Source organism: Lynx rufus, unplaced genomic scaffold (assembly GCF_022079265.1).
Source record: "Lynx rufus isolate CCGP_SWC_20201006 ecotype Redwood Valley unplaced genomic scaffold, mLynRuf1.p SCAF_4, whole genome shotgun sequence".
NCBI classification, from domain to species: Eukaryota; Metazoa; Chordata; class Mammalia; order Carnivora; family Felidae; genus Lynx; species Lynx rufus.
The window spans coordinates 58,961,022-58,982,763 of NW_025814856.1; the positions used below are offsets into that span (position 1 = coordinate 58,961,022).

The 21,742-nt window shown below is 42.0% G+C and overlaps 1 protein-coding gene across 1 annotated transcript in view; it reads left to right on the forward strand.

The window, feature by feature from the left end:
- Window positions 1-21,742, forward strand: part of TXNRD3 (thioredoxin reductase 3) — a 77,262-nt gene that overhangs the window by 38,930 nt on the left and 16,590 nt on the right. Inside the window, exons 9-14 of the mRNA XM_047095204.1 lie at window positions 1,457-1,572; window positions 2,569-2,794; window positions 4,472-4,564; window positions 11,749-11,825; window positions 12,879-13,035; window positions 16,948-17,055. Of these exons, the coding sequence (XP_046951160.1) occupies window positions 1,457-1,572; window positions 2,569-2,794; window positions 4,472-4,564; window positions 11,749-11,825; window positions 12,879-13,035; window positions 16,948-17,055 (777 nt within the window). The remainder of the gene's footprint in view (window positions 1-1,456; window positions 1,573-2,568; window positions 2,795-4,471; window positions 4,565-11,748; window positions 11,826-12,878; window positions 13,036-16,947; window positions 17,056-21,742) is intronic.

Here is a 21,742-nt window from a genome sequence, read left to right on the forward strand (position 1 = left end):
GACAGAGCATGAACGGGGGAGGGGCAGAGAGAGAGGGAGACACAGAAACGGAAACGGGCTCCAGGCTCTGAGCCATCAGCCCAGAGCCCGACGCGGGGCTCGAACTCACGGACCGTGAGATCGTGACCTGGCTGAAGTCGGACGCTTAACCGACTGCGCCACCCAGGCGCCCCTAACACAAAAATTTTAAATTGGAGTTATAAAAGACCATATAACCCTCAACACCTAGTTTTCTTTTGAACTCTGCTTTCATAGCCCAGTGTGCAGTGTTCTTGGTGGGATCTGAGGTTATTTTGTAGTCCTTCGTTATCTCTGGAAAGGTATGAGGCGGTCCACTCAAAGCCGCCCCTTTTGAACCCACACGCTGTCCAATTTGAATTCCATCAGTCACATGAAACATAACAGAAATATGGGTCGGGTAGTTTCATTTCTCAGATTGTGACATGCCCAGCACATTTGGTTGAATAGAAGCCTGTCGTTCACAACCGTAGCTGCCTCTTGCATGCTTCCTCATTTACTGATAATCGGTGTCTGCTCAGTTAATTTCAGGTTTCTGTCCCTCCACCCCCACAGCCTGCGCTTGTCTGTCTCTTTCCGGACCCACCTGAGCAGGTGGCTGTCTCCAGGCGGCCCGGCCTCCATCCCACTATTTAAACCACCTTCTTGTTTAAACACCTTCATTGGTTTTTGAATTTTTTTGATGAAAATGTATTTATGAATTATGTAATTGAAAATATGCCAACAATGAATAACCTTCGCTGGTTCCCCAAAGCCGAAATCTTTAAATATATATATATTTAATGTCTATTCATTTTTGAGAGATAGGGCACGAACAGGGGAGGGGCGGAGAGAGGGGGAGACACGGAATCCGAAGCAGGCTCCAGGCTTTGAGTTGTTAGCACAGAGCCCGACGCAGGGCTGGAACCCACGAACCGTGAGATCATGACCTGAGATGAAGTCTGACACTCAACCAAGTGAGCCACCCAGGCACCCCCATAGCCAAAATCTTTAGAATGGCATATAAATGTGTTCACATTTGGCACTAATCTATTTCCCTTCGCCGTGACACAAACCCGCCTTTCCTGCCACTTTCTGGCCACTTGCTGTTTCCCAGACACCAGCCGCTTTCAGGCCTGTGGGCTTTTTATATGCCCTGTTCTCTCTGTGGATTTCCATTCTTCCCAGATCATTTCACTTTCTTGTCTCCACTTGAAATATCACCACCTTTGAAGCGTCCTTGGCTGGCTTTGCAGCCTACTTCCACTGGGCTCTTCTGGTTGATGTTTTGTAAAGACTTCTCTTTTCTGTGTTGGTGTTCATCGCCCTGCATTATTAGTTTTACCCGTCCGCTCCTGTTGGATGGGAAGGTCTGTAAGGGTCGTAACTGGTTGTCCAGAGTGTCTCATACTCTATAGTGTGTGTGGAAAAAGGTGAAATTTACTTTCCTCTCTTCCAGGCAACCAATAGAAAAGGACAGGAAACTTCCTACACGGCTGCAAAATTTGTCATAGCAACAGGCGAAAGGCCACGGTATTTAGGAATCCAAGGAGATAAAGAGTACTGCATTACTAGGTAAGATTAAATAGGCAGTTGTAACTGGAAGTTGCGTTACGTTTATGTTTCCAATTTGTTTAGTCTCTGATATCGTTTCACAGAAGATTTGAATTGATGACACATGAAAAGTATAACACAAGAAGCTAAGTGGTTAACATCACGAAGCCAAGAGAAAATAATGCTAGGTGAATAATAAGTCCAAACTGTGGGACAAATACAGGCTGTATGATTCTAGGTGATTGCTCATCGAGGTCTGGGAATTTCGTGGAGGCCGAAGCAAGGAAGGGAATGCAAATAGCTTTAGGGTTTAGTGTCTATATGATAATGAACCAGTGGATCAGGAGAAGCGTGGCTGTTCTTAATACTGAGATTTCACAGTAACTATCCCTGGATGGTCATAAAGAGGACATTGTATAACACATTATGATACAATGACTTTCAAACTTTTTTGAGCAGATGCACATTAAGAAATGCATTTTTTGTTGTACTGTTCAGATTTACACACACAAACACACACTCAAACTCAAACCATGTTTCTTATCACGTATAATGTTGTCTAATGTTTTCTGTTCTGTTTCATTTTTAAAATACCTTCACTTGTGATCCACTAATTTGATTTTGAAAGAACTACTGTGGACACTATTATAAACTCCAAAAGGCTGATTCTGTTCATGTTTCTTCCTTCAAACACCACGCTGCAATGCAGCCAGACCTCTACACATTGGAACCTAAATAATTCGTTTCATTTAAAAAAATGGTTTTTTTTAGATTTATTTATTTTTGAGAGACAGAGCGCAAGTAGGGGAGGGGCAGAGAGAGACGGAGACACAGAATCCGAAGCAGGCTCCAGGTTCCGAGCTGTCAGCACAGAGCCTGACGCGAGGCTCGAACCCACGAACTATGAGATCACGACCTGAGCTGTAGTCGGACGCCCAACCGACTGAGCCACCCAGGTGCCCCTATAATTCGTTTCATTTTTATTGCCTGGGCATTCCTCTTGTTTTTATTTTTCAGTGACGACCTTTTTTCTCTACCTTATTGCCCTGGCAAAACATTAGTAGTGGGCGCGTCTTATGTTGCTCTGGAATGTGCAGGAGTTCTTACTGGCCTTGGCTTAGATGTCACGGTTATGGTGCGCTCAGTCCTTCTTCGGGGCTTTGATCAAGAAATGGCAGAGAGAGTGGGCTCCTACATGGAACAACATGGTGTTAAGTTCTTAAGAAAATTCATACCTGTGATGGTAAGTCTGAAAGGCATTCGGAAATTCCTTTTATTTTTAGTTTTTTACTCTCTCTTCAGTTATTTTATTCTACCGGTCCTTAATTCATTTCATGAAATAAATTAGTCTGTACTCAGTAAGACACCTTAAAGTTAGTGTTCCCACCTCCTGGTCTACAGAACTGACCTCCACGCGTCCCACAGTCCTCCCCCCATCCTCGCCCCCATACAGGAAGGTGTCCTTGTTCCTCTCAGGCCCTTGCGTATTTTCTCACCTTCTCTCACTTTCCCAGGGATGCCCCATCTTCAGTTAGCTGTCCCCCCCGCCACCCCCTGTGTTTCCCACCAGTGTCTCTGCTCTTTATTTTTTTTTTTTAATTTTTTTTTTCAATGTTTATTTATTTTTGGGACAGAGAGAGACAGAGCATGAACGGGGGAGGGGCAGAGAGAGAGGGAGACACAGAATCGGAAACAGGCTCCAGGCTCTGAGCCATCAGCCCAGAGCCTGACGCGGGGCTCGAACTCACGGACCGCGAGATCGTGACCTGGCTGAAGTCGGACGCTTAACCGACTGCGCCACCCAGGCGCCCCATCTGCTCTTTAAACAAATGAGCCTTCCCTGCTCCTCTCTGCTCTTCTGGCTGGGTCCCCATGTTTCTTTTCCTGTTTATAAGGAGACTTCTGGTTTCTTGCCTCCATTTTCCAGTTCAGCCAACTCTCAGCTGCTTCTATCCTTGCTAACTGCTTTGAAATTGCGTGTTGGGGTCTGTGGCACACTCCATGCCGTCAAAGCCAATGGTCATATCTCTGTCCTTATGTGATAGGCTTCTGGGTAGCATTTGTGAAATTGACATGCCTTCTGTTTGAAATATTCTCCTTTTTCTTTTTAAATTTTTTTTAACATTCATTTTTGAGAGACAGAGAAAGCATGAGTTGGGGAGGAGCAGAGAGAAGGGGAGACACAGCATCTGAAGCAGGCTCCAGGCTCTGAGCTGTCAGCACAGAGCCTGACACGGGGCTCGAACCCACGAACCACGAGATCATGACCTGAGCCAAAGTCAGATGCTTAACCGACTGGGCCACCCAGGCCCCCAAAACATTCTCCTTTCTTGACCTTTCTGGTCCCACAACCTGGGGTTCCACATCTCCTTGACCTGTAAATGTCAGAGCACCTGCTCCCTCTTCTCTTCTCTGCTCATTTCACCTGGGCGGTCCTCGTTAGGTCCGTACTTTATTGTCTTGATGGTATAATGGCTCTCAGATTTATATATCCTGCTCAGGCCTCTCTCCTGAACTCCACACCCATTTATCCATTTGGCTGTGGGATATCTCCGCTTGAATCCCTCATAAGCATTTCAAATTTATTAAGACAAAAATGAAATTCTTGATTTTCTTCCTAAATGTATTCCCCAGCTCATCTTTCGGGCCTATCTCGGTAGTCAGTAAGTGGCGCTATAGTCTATGCGATTTATATAGCCAGCACCTACAAAGCATCCCTCACTCCTTTTGTTACCACCAACTAGTCCATTAATGTAGTCTTACCTCCAAACTGTATTTTGTGACAGTCCTTTCTCTCCCTGTCTTTACCTGGTCCAAAAACCTAAACGCACACACACATACACACACGTGTGTGCACCCTATGACCCATTTATTTTCTGTCACGTTTACACAGAATCATTACGTGTTTTATCCTTACCAGGTTCAACAGTTGGAGAAAGGGTCACCTGGAAAGCTGAAAGTAGTGGCTAAATCCACCGAAGGGCCAGAAACTATTGAAGGAGTATATAATACAGTAAGTTTTTATTTTATAAGCATTAAGTGGGTGAACACGCTCATAAATTAGCACAGGTGAAGTGTATGGGAAAATTCTACCAGTTTAACTTTTTTTTCTTTTGGTTCTCTCTCAGATTATAATAAGTACAGCAGGTAGTTGAGCTGTTGACGTTTGGTAGTTTTCACTGTGCATGAAAAATACCCTAAGAAAACATATAAGTAGGTGTAATTATGCATAGAACAAAATCTGGAAGCAGGTATACCTGACTTCTGGGGCATTAGATATCTTCTACATTTGGGCATTTGAATAGTTTCAATAAAAATTCAATATATATCTCATCACTTCTCGGCCTTTTGGCTAAGGTCAAGTGTAAAAATTGAATATATCTTACAATCAGAAACAGCAATAAAGATCTTGTTGTTTTGAAAAACAAACAATATAAAATCTGCAAACAGTGTGAATAGTCCATGGACTATATTGGGTGGCAACAGTTCCAATTTAAACTGATGATATTTGGATGTCAACATTTCTTTTACATACTATAGTTTAGAGTTTTAACCTAAATGATACGTTTATGTTTTATATACTGATATAGTCATGATTATTTTGAGCTAAAAATGTAAACGATATGGGGAGAATCAACAAAGTCAAAAAATAAGTAAGAAAATAAACAAATCAACCCCAGTTAAGATTTCTGTTAGAGTTGCATTAGATATATAAATCAATCAGTAATTTTTTTTCAATATTCAGTCCTCTGATCCATGAATATATCTGCTCTTTTTTTTTTAATTAAAAAACACTTTTAATGTTTATTTTTGAGAGAGACAGAGAGAGAGAGAGTGAGCAAAAGCAGGGGAGGGGCCGAGATAGAGGGAGACACAGAATCTGAAGCGGGCTCCAGACTCCTAGCTGTCAGCACAGAGCCCGACACGAGGCTCGAACTCAGGAACTGTGAAATCATGACCTGAGCCAAAGTTGGACGTTTAACCGACTGAGCCACCTAGACGCCCCTATATCTGCTCTTTTCCTTTTTATTTCTTTTTTTGCATAAGTGCCCTAGCAAGGACCTCCAAGAAATGACAAGTGGCATTCTTGTCTTGTTCTCAGTATTGAAAGTTTTCAGTGTTTCATCATTAAAGACTAATGTTTTCTGCAGGATTTTGTTAGATATTATTAATTGAGTGAAAGAACTTCTTTTTCTTGTTTGCCAAGGGTTGTTTGGTTATTTCTTTTTTGTTTTTTAAAAATCATGAGTGGATGGGGCGCCTGGGTGGCGCAGTCGGTTAAGCGTCCGACTTCAGCCAGGTCACGATCTCGCGGTCCGTGAGTTCGAGCCCCGCGTCAGGCTCTGGGCAGATGGCTCGGAGCCTGGAGCCTGTTTCCGATTCTGTGTCTCCCTCTCTCTCTGCCCCTCCCCAATTCATGCTCTGTCTCTCTCTGTCCCAAAAATAAATTAAAAAAAAACGTTGAAAAAAAAAATTTGAAAAAAAAATCATGAGTGGATGTTTGGTTGTAACACTTTCTTTTGTAGCTATGGATCAAAACTTTTTTTCTTTAATCTGTTTATGTGTTGAATTACATCAGTTTTCTAACATTCAGTCAACTCTGTATTCCTGGTATAAACCCAGCTTGGTAATGGTTCTTTTTGTATATTGTTAGATTTGGTTATTTAGAATTTTTACATTTATATTCATGAATCATATTGGCTTATACTTTTCCTTTCATATATTGAGCTTTTCAGATTTGGGTAGCAAGGTTGTTCTGGCTCATGAAAACAGTTTGGAGTATATTACCTCTTTCTCTATTCTCTGGAAGCATTTTTATAATATTAGAATTGGTTCTTCGTCTGATAGAATTCACTGATGTAACCACCTGGGCCTAGAATTTTCTGTAAAAAATTTTTTTAATGTTTATTTATTTATTTTTTTTTCAACGTTTTTATTCATTTTTGGGACAGACAGAGACAGAGCATGAACGGGGGAGGGGCAGAGAGAGAGGGAGACACAGAATCGGAAACAGGCTCCAGGCTCCGAGCCATCAGCCCAGAGCCTGACGCGGGGCTCGAACTCACAGACCGTGAGATCGTGACCTGGATGAAGTCGGACGCTTAACCGACTGCGCCACCCAGGCGCCCCTAATGTTTATTTTTGAGAAAGAGAGCGTGAATTGGGGAAGGGCAGAGAGAGGGAGACACAGAATCCGAAGCAGGCTCCAGGCTCTGAGCTGTCAGCACAGAGCCCGATATGGTGCTCGAACTCATGAACTGTGAGATCATGACCTGAGCCGAAGTTGGGCGCTTAACCAACTGAGCCACCTAGGCACCCCAAGGCCTAGAATTTTCTATACATATATGTATTTGACCAGTGATTCCATTTCTTTAACAGTCATACAGCTTTTACGGCCTTCTATTTTTTTAAAAATTTTTAAATTTTATTTATTTATTTTTTTTTAAATTTTACATCCAAATTAGTTAGCATATAGTGCAACAATGATTTCAGGAGTAGATTCCTTTGTGCTCCTTACCCATTTAGCCCATCCCCCTCCCACAACCCCTCCTGTAACGCTCTGTTTCTTCTCCATATTTATGAGTCTCTTATGTTTTGTACTACTCCCTGTTTTTATATTATTTTTGTTTCCCTTCCCTTATGTTCATCTGTTTTGTCTCTTAAAGTCCTCATCTGAGTGAAGTCATATGATATTTGTCTTTCTCTGACTGACTAATTTCACTTAGCATAATACCCTCCAGTTGCGTCCATGTAGTTGCAAGTGGCAAAATTTCATTCTTTTTGATTGCTGAGTAATACTTCATTGTATATATATATCACATCTTCTTTATCCATTCATCCATCGATGGACATTTGGGCTCTTTCCATACTTTGGCTGTTGTTGATAGTGCTGCTCTAAACATGGGGGTGCATGTGTCCCTTCGAAACAGCACACCTGTATCCCTTGGATAAATACCTAGTGCCATTGCTGGGTCATAGAGTAGTTCTATTTTTAGTTTTTTGAGGAACCTCCATACTGTTTTCCAGAGGGGCTACACCAGGTTGCATTCCCGCCAACAATGCAAAAGAGATTCTCTTTCTCCACATCTCACCAACATCTGTTGTTGCCTGAGTTGTTAATGTTAGCTATTCTGACAGGAGTGAGGTGGTATCTCATTGTGGTTTTGATTTGTATTTCCCTGATGATGAGTGAAGTTGAGCATTTTTTCATGTGTTGGCCATCTGGATGTCTTCTTTGGAGAAGTGTCTATTCATGTCTTTTGCTCATTTCTTTACTGGACTACTTGTTTTTTGGGTGTTGAGTTGGATAAGTTCTTTATAGATTTTGGATACTGACCCCTTATCTGATATGTCATTTGCAAATATGTTCTCCCATTCTGTCGGTGGCCTTCTCGTTTTGCTGATTGTTTCCTTCACTGTGCAGAAGCTTTTGATTTTGATGAGGTCCCAGTGGTTCATTTTTGCTTTTGTTTCCCTTGCCTTCTGACACTTGTTGAGTAAGAAGTTACTGTGGCCAAGATCGAAGAGATTTTTGCCTGCTTGTTTCTCTAGGATTTTGATGGCTTCCTATCTTATGTTTAGGTCTTTCATCCATTTTGAGTTTAGTTTTGTGTCTGGTGTAAGAAAGTGGTCCAGGTTCATTTTTCTGCATGTTGCTGTCCAGTTTTCCCAGCACTGCTTGTTAAAGAGACTGTTTTTATTCCATTGGATATTCTTTCCTGCTTTGTCAAAGATTAGTTGGCCATACGTTTGTGGGTCCATTTCTGGGTTCTCTATTCTGTTCCATTGATCTGAGCATCTGTTCTTGTGCCATATTTTTTTCTTGAGTTACTTTAGATTAGTTCTGTTTTTCTAGGAATTAGTTCATTTCCTCTGAGTTATCGAATATATTGGTATAAAGTTATTCACAGTATCTAAATTTGTAAATTGTTTACTTTGTAATAAGGTGTAATTTACATGTGGTGAAGTGCCCATATCTTAGATGTACAGTTCAGTCAATTTTGACAAATGCACATGTTCGTCTAATCCATACTCATTTGAAGGTCACAGACTATTTGTGTGAGTTTAGAGAGCTCTCCAGTGTCCCTTCCCACTCCCTGACCCAAACAACCCTGTTCTGATTCTGTCACTGTAGACTAGTTTTGCCTAGCCTAGATGTCACAGAAATGGGACTATACGGTATGTACTCCTCGTATTCATCCATGTTGTTGTTTCTTCTCATTGTATGATTATGTGAATATAAAATTACGGGTGTGTCAGTTTGTCCATTTTCCTGTGGATGGACACCTAGGCTGCTTGCAGTTTGGGGTATTGGGGTAAAACTGCTGCGAAGATTTCTTGGGTAAGCTCTTGTGGACATATATCGTCATATCTCACAGGTAAATACCTACGAGTGTAATTAATCAGCCACGGGATAGTTTCTATGTTTAACTTTTTGAGAAACTGCCAAACAGCTTCTAAATGAATGAATCACTTTATATCTCTACCAGCTACGTGTGTGAGTCTCAGTTGTCTCATGTCCTCAATGTTCGGGCTTATCCGGCTTTTTCGTTTTAGCCATTCTGGTGCGTGTGTGGTGGTGTCCTCTCATGGTTCTAATTTGCGTCTTCCTGGTGACTAATGATGTTGAGCAACTTTTCATATGCCCACGGGCCATTTATATTTTTTCCATTTTGAAGTATCTGCTCAAGTCTTTGGTCCATTTTTTTAAAAAAAAATTTTTAATGTTTATGTTTGAGAGAGAGGGAGACACAGAATCCGAAGCAGGCTCCAGGCTCTGAGCTGTCGGCACAGAGCCCGACGTGGGGCTCAAACCCACAAACTGTGAGATCATGACCTGAGCTGAAGTCGATGCCTAACTGACTGAACCACCCAGGCACCCCAAGTCTTTGGTCCATTTTATTGTTGTTGTTGTTACTTGAATTTTTATTCTTGAATTGAAGGAGTTTTGTATGTATCTTGGATACACTCAGTTTTCAGGTAGATGTATTATGAATATTTTCTTCCCGTCTGTGACTTTCCTATTTATTTTTTTACAGTATCTTTTGATGAGCAGTAGTTTTAAAGTTTTTATGGAGTCCAGTTCATCAGTGTTTTGCTTTATGGTTAATGCCTTCTGTGTGCTCTCAGAAATCCCTAAAGGTCATGAAACGATTCTCCTACATTTTCTTCTTGCAGCTTTGTAGTTTTCTCTTTTATGTTCAAGTCTGTAATACACCTTGAATTTTTGTTTATAGTATGAAGTGGGAATATGGGTTCTTTTTCTTCCATATGGATTTCCAGTACCATTTGTTGAGAAGACTTCCCTTTTTCCCCTGAGTTGCTCTGGTGCCTTTATTGAAATCATCTGACCATTTAACTGTGGATCTGTTTCTGCACCCTTCATCCCATTGATCATTTGTCTGCTTTCACCACATTGTTTTGAGTATTGAAGCTTTATAACAAATTTTAGAACAGGTAGAGTAAGTCCTCCAGCTTTGTTTAGGTCCTTTACAGTTCTGTATCACTTTTAAAAACAGCTTGTTAATTTCTACCAGAAAAAAATCCTGCTGGGACTTTGATTGGGATTATATTGATTATATAGATCAGTTTGGAATAACTGACCATCTTAACAGTATTGAGTTTTCCAGTGCGTGAACTTCATAGGTCTTTCCATTTATTTACGTACTCTGTAGTTTCTCTTGGCAATATTTTATTATTTTGCTCTAGAGGTCTTTCATGTAGTTTGCTAAATTTATCCCTAAAGATTTCAAGTTTTTAAGCTTTTACAAAATGGTATTTAAAATTTTTAAATTCATAGCATTTAGTTGGTAGCATATACAAATGCGAGTGATTTTTGCATGTTGGCCTTATTATAGATTCTTGGGCTTAATGTCCACATATAAAGCCAGTTTTGTTCTTCTTTTCAATCTACTTGCTTTTTCTTTTTCTTGCCTTGTTGCACTTGCTAAGTCCTGCAGGACAACATTGAATAGAAACTGAGGGTAAACATCTTTATCTTGCTACAAGGTGAAGCATTCAGTCTTTCATCATTGCTAGGATGTAAGCTGTAGATTTTATTTTATTTTTTTACCAATGCCTTCTTTCAGGTTGGGGAAGTTTTCTTTTATTTTTAATCTTCTGAGAATTAAATTAAAATCCTCAAAGGGTGTTAAATTTTGTCAAATTTCTTTCCCATATGTATTGGTTAATGATTAAATTATTTTCTCCATTAATTGGCTAATATGATTAATAACATTGATTTTTGCATGTTGAACCAAATTTTCTTTTGGGGGACAAACTCCACTTGGTCATGATCAATTATCCTTTTTCTATATCACTGTATTTTATTTGCTGACATTTTTTTTAGGATTCTGCATCTATGTTCGTATCAGCTTATAATTTTATTTTAATATCCTTGTTTGATTTCTGTATCAGTCGTTTATGCTGGTCTCATAAAAAGGAGTTAGGAAGTGTTCCCTCTTCTTTTTTTTTTGGAAAAGTTTGTATATTAGTATTATTTTTTACTGAAGTTTTGAGAGACCTTACCAGTGAAGTCATTTGGGTCTTGAGTTAATTTATGGGAAGTTTACAAATGGTGGATCCAGTTTCTCTAACGAGTATAGGGTGTGTTCGTCTGCTAGGGTTGCCATAAGATAACATGGCAAGGGGAATTGAGTTTCTTAACATCTCTGGAGGCTGTGAGTCAGATCAAGGGGTCAGCAGGTTTGGTTTCTTCTGAGGCCTCTCTCCGTGGCCTGCAGATGGCACCTTCTCCCTGTGTCCTCAGGTGGTTGCCCCATAGTCTGTGTCTTCTGTCTCCCAATCCCGTGTTTTTATAAGGACACCAGTCATATTGGATTAGGGCCCCCCCCCCCCAACGGCCTCATTTTGCCTTAATTCTTTAATCACCCTGTCTTCAAACACATTACATTCTGAGGCACTGGAGGTTAAGACAAAACACGTGAATTTGTGGGGGGCGGGGGCGGGGACATAAGTTAGCACATGACGTAGAGTTACTTAGATTTGCATGTGTGTGAGTTGGTTGAACAGTATTTGAAGGAATCTATTTCATCTAAACTGAGGAAATGATTTTGGCACAGCGTGTTCATAACATTCTACTATCCTTTTAATGTCTGAAAGATCTCTAGTGATGTTCCAAACCTCTCTCGTTCCTGATATTGACAATTTGTGGTTTTGATCTGTCTCTAAATATAGGTTTTGTTAGCAATTGGTCGTGACTCTTGTACGAGGAAAATGGGCTTGGATAAGATTGGTGTCAAAATCAACAAGAAGTGAGTACACATGGGATCATTGCACTGTGGCTGCACAAAGCAAAATGTTTCTACAGACCACCTCTTGGAAATTCCCATTTAGTTATTAAGATGCAAAGTGTTAATGCTTTAAGTTTATTTCACAGTAAGTATTGTGCAAGTATTTGTTTGTTTACCATTTTATTTATTTTTTTAATTTACATCCAAGTTAGTTAGCATTTAGTGCCACAGTGATTTCAGGAGTAGATTGCTTAATGCCCCTTATCCATTTAGCCCATCCCCCCTCCCACAACCCCTCCGGTAACCCTGTTTGTTCTCCATATTTAAGAGTCTCTGATGTTTTGTCCCGCTCTCCGTTTTTATATTACTTTTGCTCCCCTTCCCTTATGTTCATCTTAAAGTCCTCATCTGAGTGAAGTCATATGATATTTGTCTTTCTCTGACTAATTTCACTTAGCATAATACCTTCTAGTTCCATCCATGTAGTTACAAATGGCAAGATTTAATTCTTTTTGTTTGCCGGGTAATACTCCATTGAATATATATACACCACGTTTTCTTTATCCATTCATCCATCGATGGACATTTGGGCTCTTTCCATATTTTGGCTATTGTTGATAGTGTCCAGCTCTTTATTAGTATCAGTTTTTTTCATTAATCAGTAATTCTTTATTGTGTGTCTTAAAGAGCTGATACATTAAACAGTGATCTTAAAAAATAAATTGTGGAAATGTATTCATCCACTGTTTGATTTAGAGTGAATTTTTATGTCGTTGGTCAAGCAAGGAGAAAAACTTCAAAGCTCTAAGTGGGACTTGGGGGAAATCTGGAGATACCCTTGGCATCTAGAAAATGAGCGTGGTTTCACCAACCCAAAAGGTGGCTTTTTTGGAGCTGTAGAAACCCTTATGATTTTAGCCGTTGGTGTTACAGACATTGATGCCTGAGGTGCATCACTTCTTGGAGGCAGGTCTTTACGTGTTTAGTCATTTTCTCTTGGAAGAGTTAGTGGTAGTCATGCAGCAGTATGGAGTGAGCCATAATGTATTTTGTTTCCTTCTCAAAATCTGCAAGGACTGGCAAAATACCAGTAAACGATGTGGAACAGACCAATGTGCCCTACGTGTACGCTGTTGGGGATATTCTGGAGGGTAAACTTGAGCTCACACCCGTTGCCATACAGGCAGGCAAGCTGCTGGCTCGAAGACTTTTTGGGGGCTGTTTGGAAAAGGTGAGTTTCCTGCTGTCGTTTTTGAGATGATATCTAAATCAAAATTGCGATTAAAAGAATCAACACTTGTGTGCTTGTTTTGTAAGTAAAGGGTTCCTCACAGATAAATTAGTATTTACTAATGATTTTCAACAAATACTGTTTGAGTGCCTGCCATGTGCAAGATGGCAAGATGTACAAGATGCTGGGTGATATACGAAGGATTGGCATGGATCCAGTGCCAAAGGGCTTCCCAGGCGGGTGGGGGATTATGAGTAAGGTAAGACAAGGGGCAGTTAGTTGTGACTGATAGGACTGATAAAGGTGTCCCGGGTGGATGGCTGCTGGCCCTGACTTCAGTGCCTGCTGGTGTGTGAACCTGGTCAGGTTGTTTCAAGTCTCTGTGCCTCAGTTTCGCCTCTGCCAAGTGTGACGGAGATGATTCCTACCATGTCCTGCACCTTTCATTGCGTTCGATCAAAGATGTGGTACTGGCTTTGCAGGATGAGTAATTAAAAACTGAGGAAGCACAGGACTGTTCTGGTAAGTAGATAATGCAGAGGCAAGCACAGAGCTCAGCAGGGCTTGGTTTGCTCCAGGACTGTGAGCAGTCTGTTAGAGTTCCCAACTGGAGATGTCGTGCCCCACTCCATGAGAGCACTCTGGACATGTGCAAGTGTTGGCGGAGGAAGGGCGTGGGTGGGGGTGAGGAATGCTAAATGTTCTGTTCCACACGAGGAGCTGTCCCTTCCACAATACCTACAGCATTCCAGGAGTGCCTGGGTAGCTCGGTTAAGCATCTGACTTCGGCTCAGGTCATGATCTCGCGGTCTGTGAGTTTGAGCCCCGCATCGGGCTCTGTGCTGACAGCTTGGAGCCTGGAGGTTGCTTCAGATTCTTTGTCTCTCTCTGCCCCTCCTCCGCTCACCCTCTAGCTCTCTCTCAAAAATAAACATTAAAAAAAAATTTATAAAAAAAAAAATCTCGTGCCACAGTAACGAATTGGAAAGGCCTTCTCTACGCGGTGGGGACTGTTGAGACCTTTATTCCCTCTATCTTTTTGTTTAGAAAGATGTTAAACCACAGGAAGAATAGTAACAATCACCCATATTACCCTTTCTTCCAGATCCCCCCATTATTAACATTTTGCCATCTTGGCTCTCTCTCCTTTTCTGAATATGTATGTGTACATGCGTGTACTTTGTTTTTCCAGAGCTTTTTGAGGTAAGTGGCAGGCATCAGTGACCTTTGGCGCACATCTTCTGAGAACAAGGGTATTTACTTCCATAACCACAGTTCTCTTATTCTATCTGAGAAATTCAACAAAAATGAAACACTGTTCAGATTTCCTCAGATGTCCATCACATGTGCGCATGTGCACGTGTTTGCTTACCGTGGCACACTCAACTCTTCTGACCCTTAAAGCTCTTTTAGACTGGCGTCGTCCCCCTGCCTTTAATTGTCTGCTTGTTTTGTTTTTCATGACTTTGATTCTTGATGAATTCAGACTGCTTTCCTTGTAGTGTCTCTATTCTGAATTTCTCTGATGGTTTTGCATGATTCAGTTCAGGTGAAGCGTTCTGAGCACACATGCTTCGTAAAGGATGCTGCGTTCTGCTTTTTTATCGCGCCAGATGCCTCGTGAGGTCATGAATGAAGACCTTGAACGTATACATGGAGGCATTGCTAGGATGTAGGTCTGCAGGTGTCAATGGGTGGGGCCTGGGATGCTGAATATACAGTGTCACAATGCAGTTAGCATTTCGGGGTGTATGGAGGCAGAGTAGTTGCCTAATGCTCCGAGAAGTCAATCCAGGTGGCTTTGAGGAGCAGTGTGGTTAGGGTATGAAGAAAAAGTGAGCATTAAGGTACAGGACCAAAAGGAAGGCTACAGGCAAGGCAAGACGAAGTCCACTTCAGTTGGAGGAGATGGTCTAAAATGTGGAAAAAGTGTTTCAGATGAAAGGAAGGAACACTGAGGCATTTCTTCTTCATTATCCTTAATTGTTAGAACACCAGAGACAAAAAGCATCCATTGAGAATAAGCCTCCCCCGTAGGCCATGGGACACGGGGTCAGTTGCTGGTCAATACAGCCGACCCTTGAACATTAAGGGTTTGAACTGTGTGGGTCCACTTACAGTGGATTCTTTTCAGTAAACACAGGACAGTGCTATCTATAGATGTATTTTCTTTTCCTTATGATTTTCTCAATAACATTTTCTTTTCTCTAGCTTACCATATTGTGAGAATGCAATATCCAATACGTATAACATAATAACATGTATTAGTTGACTGTTTGTGTTATTGGTAAGTCTTCCCAGTCAACAGTAGGCTATTCGTAGCTAACTTTTTCGGGGCGGGGTGGGATCAAAAGCCATAGATGGGTTTTTGACTGCATGGGGGTTCAGCACCCTAACCCCCACGTTATTCACGGTGCAACTGCAAATGAATCAATGAATATCTGAGGGCCTGAGAGAAGTCTGGAAAGACGAAGGCAGTCCCTGTGGTTATGTGATTTTTCTCTAGCCACGTGGAAGAAAAGAAAAATCCTTGGCTTACCCATGATTTGTAGGTTAGCAAGACTGAAGTGGTATTAGAGCACATAACTCAAAGATTCTAGGCCCACGTATACCGTCCACCTCACCGATAGAGGGATACCTGGTGGCATGTTGATTGGTTTTTGTCTTGGGTAATGAGAAATAGAGACTCACTCATGTGACGCAAACTGAGGGGGTTTCTTACAAGGATCCTGTAAATTAGTAAGTTGCAATGCACAGTGACTCTGAATAAGCGGCATTCTGGGACCGGGCCGCACTGTGTTTGGAGCTAGAACTGGGTCTGGGGTCACGGCTGCTCTGGGGGTGCTCTGCTTCACAGGGTGCTCTTCCATTAGCCTAACTTGGCTATGGCTCCACGGCCACCAGGGGATTCTTTCTTTGCTTCGAGCTCATCTTCCTGCAAAAGAAAGAATTTGATTAACGTAGCTTATCTTTTTCTACATAGGTTTCTGGCCAGCTTATGCCTTGGCTTTCTTTGTCACCCTTGACCTAATCACCAACAACCTGTTGGCAAGGTTGGGGGGCCACGAAGTCCTATGGGCCAGTGTCGCCCCTTGAGGGGCTATGGATGGACGGGCCTAGAGACCTCTATCTCTGGTTGTACCCTCTATCGTTTCTGTACTGCTGCACCCTTTCTCTCCACGCAAGGTTTTTATGACACTTCCGCCAGTGTGTTCCCGTTCTCCTCCAGCTGTCACAAAGACACCCTCTTCCAGGCAGAGATGCCACCTGCACTCACACTCACTTTCCCACAGGCAGGTGCACAGAGCTGCTGGGAGACGCGTGTAGGGCTCAGGGTCTGCAGTCTCCCTGTGATGTCCACTCACACCCTGCCTTAGTCTCATAAGGGCTCTCTGGGGGCTGTGCCAGAACCACAGGACCTATGAGACCCCGGTCCTCATGTTATCCCCCCACTGTACATACACCATCTCCCCTTGATGGGTCCAGGGCAGTCACCCCCTCCAACACTGTCGAACTGCTTCTTTGTAGTTACGTGAACGGCCAAGGGTGGTCTCAGCTCCCACCCAGATAGTGTGATTCTCGGTTACCTGGTAAAGGTGCTCTGGGGGAGCGGGGTCTGGAATCCCGGGGATGGAAAGAAGACATTTTAGAGAGTCTCTGGAGGCACTCCGCCCCTACTGCTCTGTTTCAGAAACGGAAGTCAGGTGTGGGCTCTGGGAGAGCTGGTCTCTGCCCTGGAGTTGGGCTCTCCCCATCCTTTTGGGTAACTTCGAATGCGCCGACGCAGTGATAGGGTAAAATGAGTCACATTGAACTGGACTTCCTTGTTCTCCTTCTGTAGATGTATGTAATGTAGATGTTTGCTGTGAAAAGTGTCCCAAAATAAGCAGATGTAATTTGTTTATCTTTCAGTGTGATTACATTAATGTTCCGACTACAGTGTTTACTCCTTTGGAATACGGCTGCTGTGGATTATCTGAAGAGAAAGCTATTGAAGTGTATAAAAAAGAGAATCTCGAAGTAAGATTGTGTTTTAATTTCCTGCTTACTTTTTTAGAAGTTCTCTTTCTGTCAACTGACTTTGCTGTCGCTTTTTGTTTTGCACATGACCGTAACGGTTGTATTGTAGGAAATCATATTCCTGTTTTAGGAAAATTAGGAATTCAGTAATTTAACTCTCCTTGTCTAGCTAATAATAATACAGCTGGGGAAAGGGAGACATACAACATATGCATTAGGACTTAGGGTCACAAGTGACAAACGTCTATTGGAGTAAGCTTATACGAGGAAGCACAAGTTACTATAAAACTTTTAGGAATGCGGGAGGGGATCAAGGCCTCAGGAAGAGCTAAGAACCAGGAACTGCAACTCGCGTGCATGCGGTTCATTCTTCTGCTTTTTGAGCACGGACTGTATTTGCCCCTGGTATGCACATAGCAGCCAAAATATGGCCTTTCTTCGACAGACGAGTTTATCCCATAGTGCTGGTCTTAGGAGGAATCAACTGACTCACTGTTTCTCAGTCTCAATTCCAAATTATGGGAGATGACATCTGATGGGTCTGAATTGGGTCAACCGTGCACCCACTTCCATTCCACATGGCGGTAGCCAGGCTCGTGTCACATCCACACGGCTCTGGGAGCCTGCATTGTTTATGGCCTCCGGTGGGCGGGGGGTGGGGGGGGAGTAGGGGGGTGGGAGGTGGGACAGTTCCCAGGGTTGTCAGCCTGTTGTGGGCTGTGGGCTGTCAGATTCCCAAAAAGATGTCCTCCATACACGTTTATTTCCACCTCCCTGTCGCCCCTGCCCCATCCAATCATAACAAGCTTCTAAGTAAATATTTTCTTACGTTGTATTTTGATGAACAGGTTGAATGGGTTTTTTTCGGCACACCCTTCCAACATAGGGGGGATAGGGAGGAGTAAAAAGAGCAGGAAGATGATTAGTACTTGATGTTTTCAGCAAAAGAGAATTGAAATATCGTTCTTCTCCCTTGAAGGCACCTCAGTTACTGGGAATTCCTTTAAGTGACAGCACTAGTTAAGTGGCCTTATATACATTTCTCGTATACATGATTAAAACTTTATAATGTTGGGGCCCCTGGGTGGCTCAGTCGGTTAAGCGTCTGACTCAGCTCAAGTCTTGATCTCAGGGTCGTGAGTTCAGGCCCCATGTTGGACCCCGCACTGGGATTGAAGAGTACTTAAAACTACATATGTACTTTATGTTATTTTAGATGGTTGTTTTCAATGAGAAGCAGACGTTTTAGAGGATAGTGTTTGATCAGAGTTTGTAATTCCTTGTAGGAACGGGTCATTTATTTTCTGCAGTGGTGAACTTTGACTTGAGTTTTGGAACCGTGTGAACAGTTACGGGTTTAACACTTAGTTCAAAACATTTGAAGTTAATGAGAAATTAAGATAGAAAGACAGGCACATGAGAGGAAGAACATAGAAGGCTATATGCCAGACAGAGGAATGTCTTTATAGGAAAAGAGTTCCCTGGGTTTCTGGGATTATGTCAGGACCTTTTTCCTAAGGTCACTGCAGATCAACTAACCTTTTCTTTCTTTCTTTCTCTCTTTCTTTCTTATTTATTTATTTATTTATTCATTTATTTATTTATTATTTTTTAAATTCACTAATTAGAAATTTGGTCTATTATTTTTTTTAAATTCCTGTTGTGAAGAGACTTGGGGAAGCCTCTCAAAAACACATAGATAATATTTTTTCAAAGTGAGGATATTGAGGTGGGAAGAGAAAAGAATAGGATGGTGTTAGAAGAAAAAGGAATGTTAGAAATTATATTTAATATAAAAAAAACCCCTCGAATTTGTTAGTTTGCAGAATTCATGCCATGAAGTCCCATAGACTTGCTTTAGAATTAACCTAAAAATCTACCTCTGCGTTTCCTGCCACCTGACTGGGGGAGGGAGAATTGAGGGAGATTCCTCAAGTTTTTACAAAACGGGCTTTGAGATATGGTGAACAATCGCCTGAAAGTATCCCCTTCGTAAATATAATTATGGGTTTTATAGAGCTGTTTCTTATTAGAGCCAGAAACACAATACCATGGCATAATGCCACAGCACAGTGTATTAAAAAAGTAATTCCTGAAGAGGCCAAAATATGGCTGTGTTGATGTGCTGCTCTCTGGTAAAATACAAAATTTTCAAGTGTCTAGAACCAAGGTTTTAACCTGTTTCAATATGAATTCCTTTGGGAGTCTATTAAAATCCTTGGTTCCCAGGGAAGACTCCCTCTACATGCTGATGTACCTGAGAGCCATCCTTAAGGCTTCCTTGTTGGTCACCGTCAATAGTTCACCAGGAAGTGCTGTCATTTTTGCTCCTAGAGTATGTCTTGTGTGTTCCTGCTTCTTTTCATCCGTGCCCTCCCAGCCTATGTCAGTCCACCATCATCTCCTGTTCTCCCTGCGTTCAGCTCACTCTGAGTCCACACCAACCTGGTTATCACACATCAACCAGAAGAGCTTTTAAAAATATAGATCAGGGGCGCCTGGGTGGCTCAGTTGGTTAAGCATCCAACTTCGGCTCAGGTCATGATCTCGCGGTCCGTGAGTTCAAGCCCCACGTCAGGCTCTGTGCTGACGGCTCAGAGCCTGGAGCCTGTTTCAGATTCTGTGTCTCCCTCTCTCTGACCCTCCCCCATTCATGCTCTGTCTCTCTCTGTCTCAAAAATAAATAAACGTTAAAAAAAATTAAAAAAAAATATATAGATCAGGGGCGCTTGGGTGGCTCAGTCAGTTAAGCATCCGACTTTGGCTCGGGTCATGATCTCGCGGTCCATGAGTTCGAGCCCCTCGTCGGGCTCTGTGCTGACAGCTCAGAGCCTGGAGCCTGTTTCAGATTCTGTGTCTCCCTTTCTCTCTGACCCTCCCCTGTTCATCATCTGTCTCTCTCTGTCTCAAAAATAAATAAATATTAAAAAAAAATATATATATATATATATATAAATCAGTTATGCCCTTTCCCAGCATAAGGCTTTTTGATGATTTCCCGGTGTTCAGAAAATACTATCTGAACTCCTCACTGTTTGTAAGAAGAGGCATCATGTAATCAGGCCATTCATGTTGCTGTCTGTCCTGCTTATAATGGTCCAGTCACACTGGTCTACGGTTTGTTCTAAAAACTCACCATATTTATGGCACAATCTGTAGGCTTCTAGTTCCCCTTGCTTATTACTATGATATGGAAAAGGTGAGGCTAAGCACCCCTGCCAACACTAGGGAAATTATTACCTAAAGAAGACAGATAAAAAGAAACTATGTTTTTCCCCTAGTGCAGTGATTCCATTCCTGATACTGCCACTTAGGAGAAGAGATAGAAATGAGAAAGAAAGAGATATTGGGGTTTCTCCTGGGTGAAACAGCCCACTCTCTTCCTACTGAATACGTGTTATGTGGAACGAGGGAGCAGGGGAGTAAGATCTGTACTGACTGTTAAGGTCATGTTGACCATCAAAACCACTCTATCGCTGAGCTACCAAATACCTTGGAACCAAAAGAAGCAGATGACTGAGAATAAAGTTCATCACATAGGAAGGGGTGAGATACAGATGATAGATATGCATAAACAAGGATGAGCCAACATAAATATAATTCACACCTTGCAGTGGAAAATCCGACAAGTGGTCCAGAAGTAGTATTCGGAAATGTGACAGAAGAAAGCATCCTAATATTAAAGAATGACTGAATTTGAAGATTGAAATGACATACCATTTTCTAGGAGAAACTGATGTAGCACGATTGACACAAACATGTTCTAGGTAAGCTAGTCATTCACAAGGCCAGTGAACCAACCTGGCCCCAGGCTTTTTTATAAGGACATTCAGTGCCAAAGACAATAGAGTGATATGGATGGAAAGGGATCTGCCTTTAAAAATAATCTCTCAAGGATAGGGGGATAGTAAAGGAGAGAAACAGCAATGAGATTTGGGGGGAAAAAGGAGATAGATGAGTGGTAAAAAAAAAAAAGGTTATAAACAGGTATTGGGAAAGTCAAGAAACAACTTCACTTCTCATCAGAGTTATCAAGCCTCAAAAATTAGGAACACCATGTACTTCTGGGAAGGACTTGGAGGGGCCAGCTGACATCATCAGAAAACCCATTTAAGAAAGAGTGAGGCTCTCACCTCCCTGACACTCTACAGAGCACTTTCCACACACTGGTAAATACCTGGACGGTTATTTTCTGGAGATAGATAAAACCAAATCCTCTTGACTGGGAGCACTGGGATCAAATGAAGATGTGGGCGTTATCCCAGCACAGTCCTGAAATGAGCAAATACAGTTCCTCCCACTGAGCTCCCGGAACTCTGGCAACCAGCGGTCACCCTTGTCTGGCCAGAGGTTGGTAGAGTCTGATTTCTCCAGGGACTCTGACAAGCCCATTGAGAATGACCTGAAGATACTGAATAAAGGTCCCCAAATAAACTTCCCTGTTAGATAATTGGACAGTAAAGTTCAGATTCAGTTTGCTGTAAACATGAGCTCAAAGCTTTCAAACTTTGAAAAATATCTTTAATTGAGGCATAATTTACTTAAAGAAAAATGAAGATTTATTGTGTGTGTGTACAGTTTTATGAGTTCAAACAGTTGAAACCGTCATTAGAATCAAGATAAAACACAGTTCTATCACCCCCAAAGTCAAACATCTTTTTAATTCCCAGCATTTAATATGAGCAAT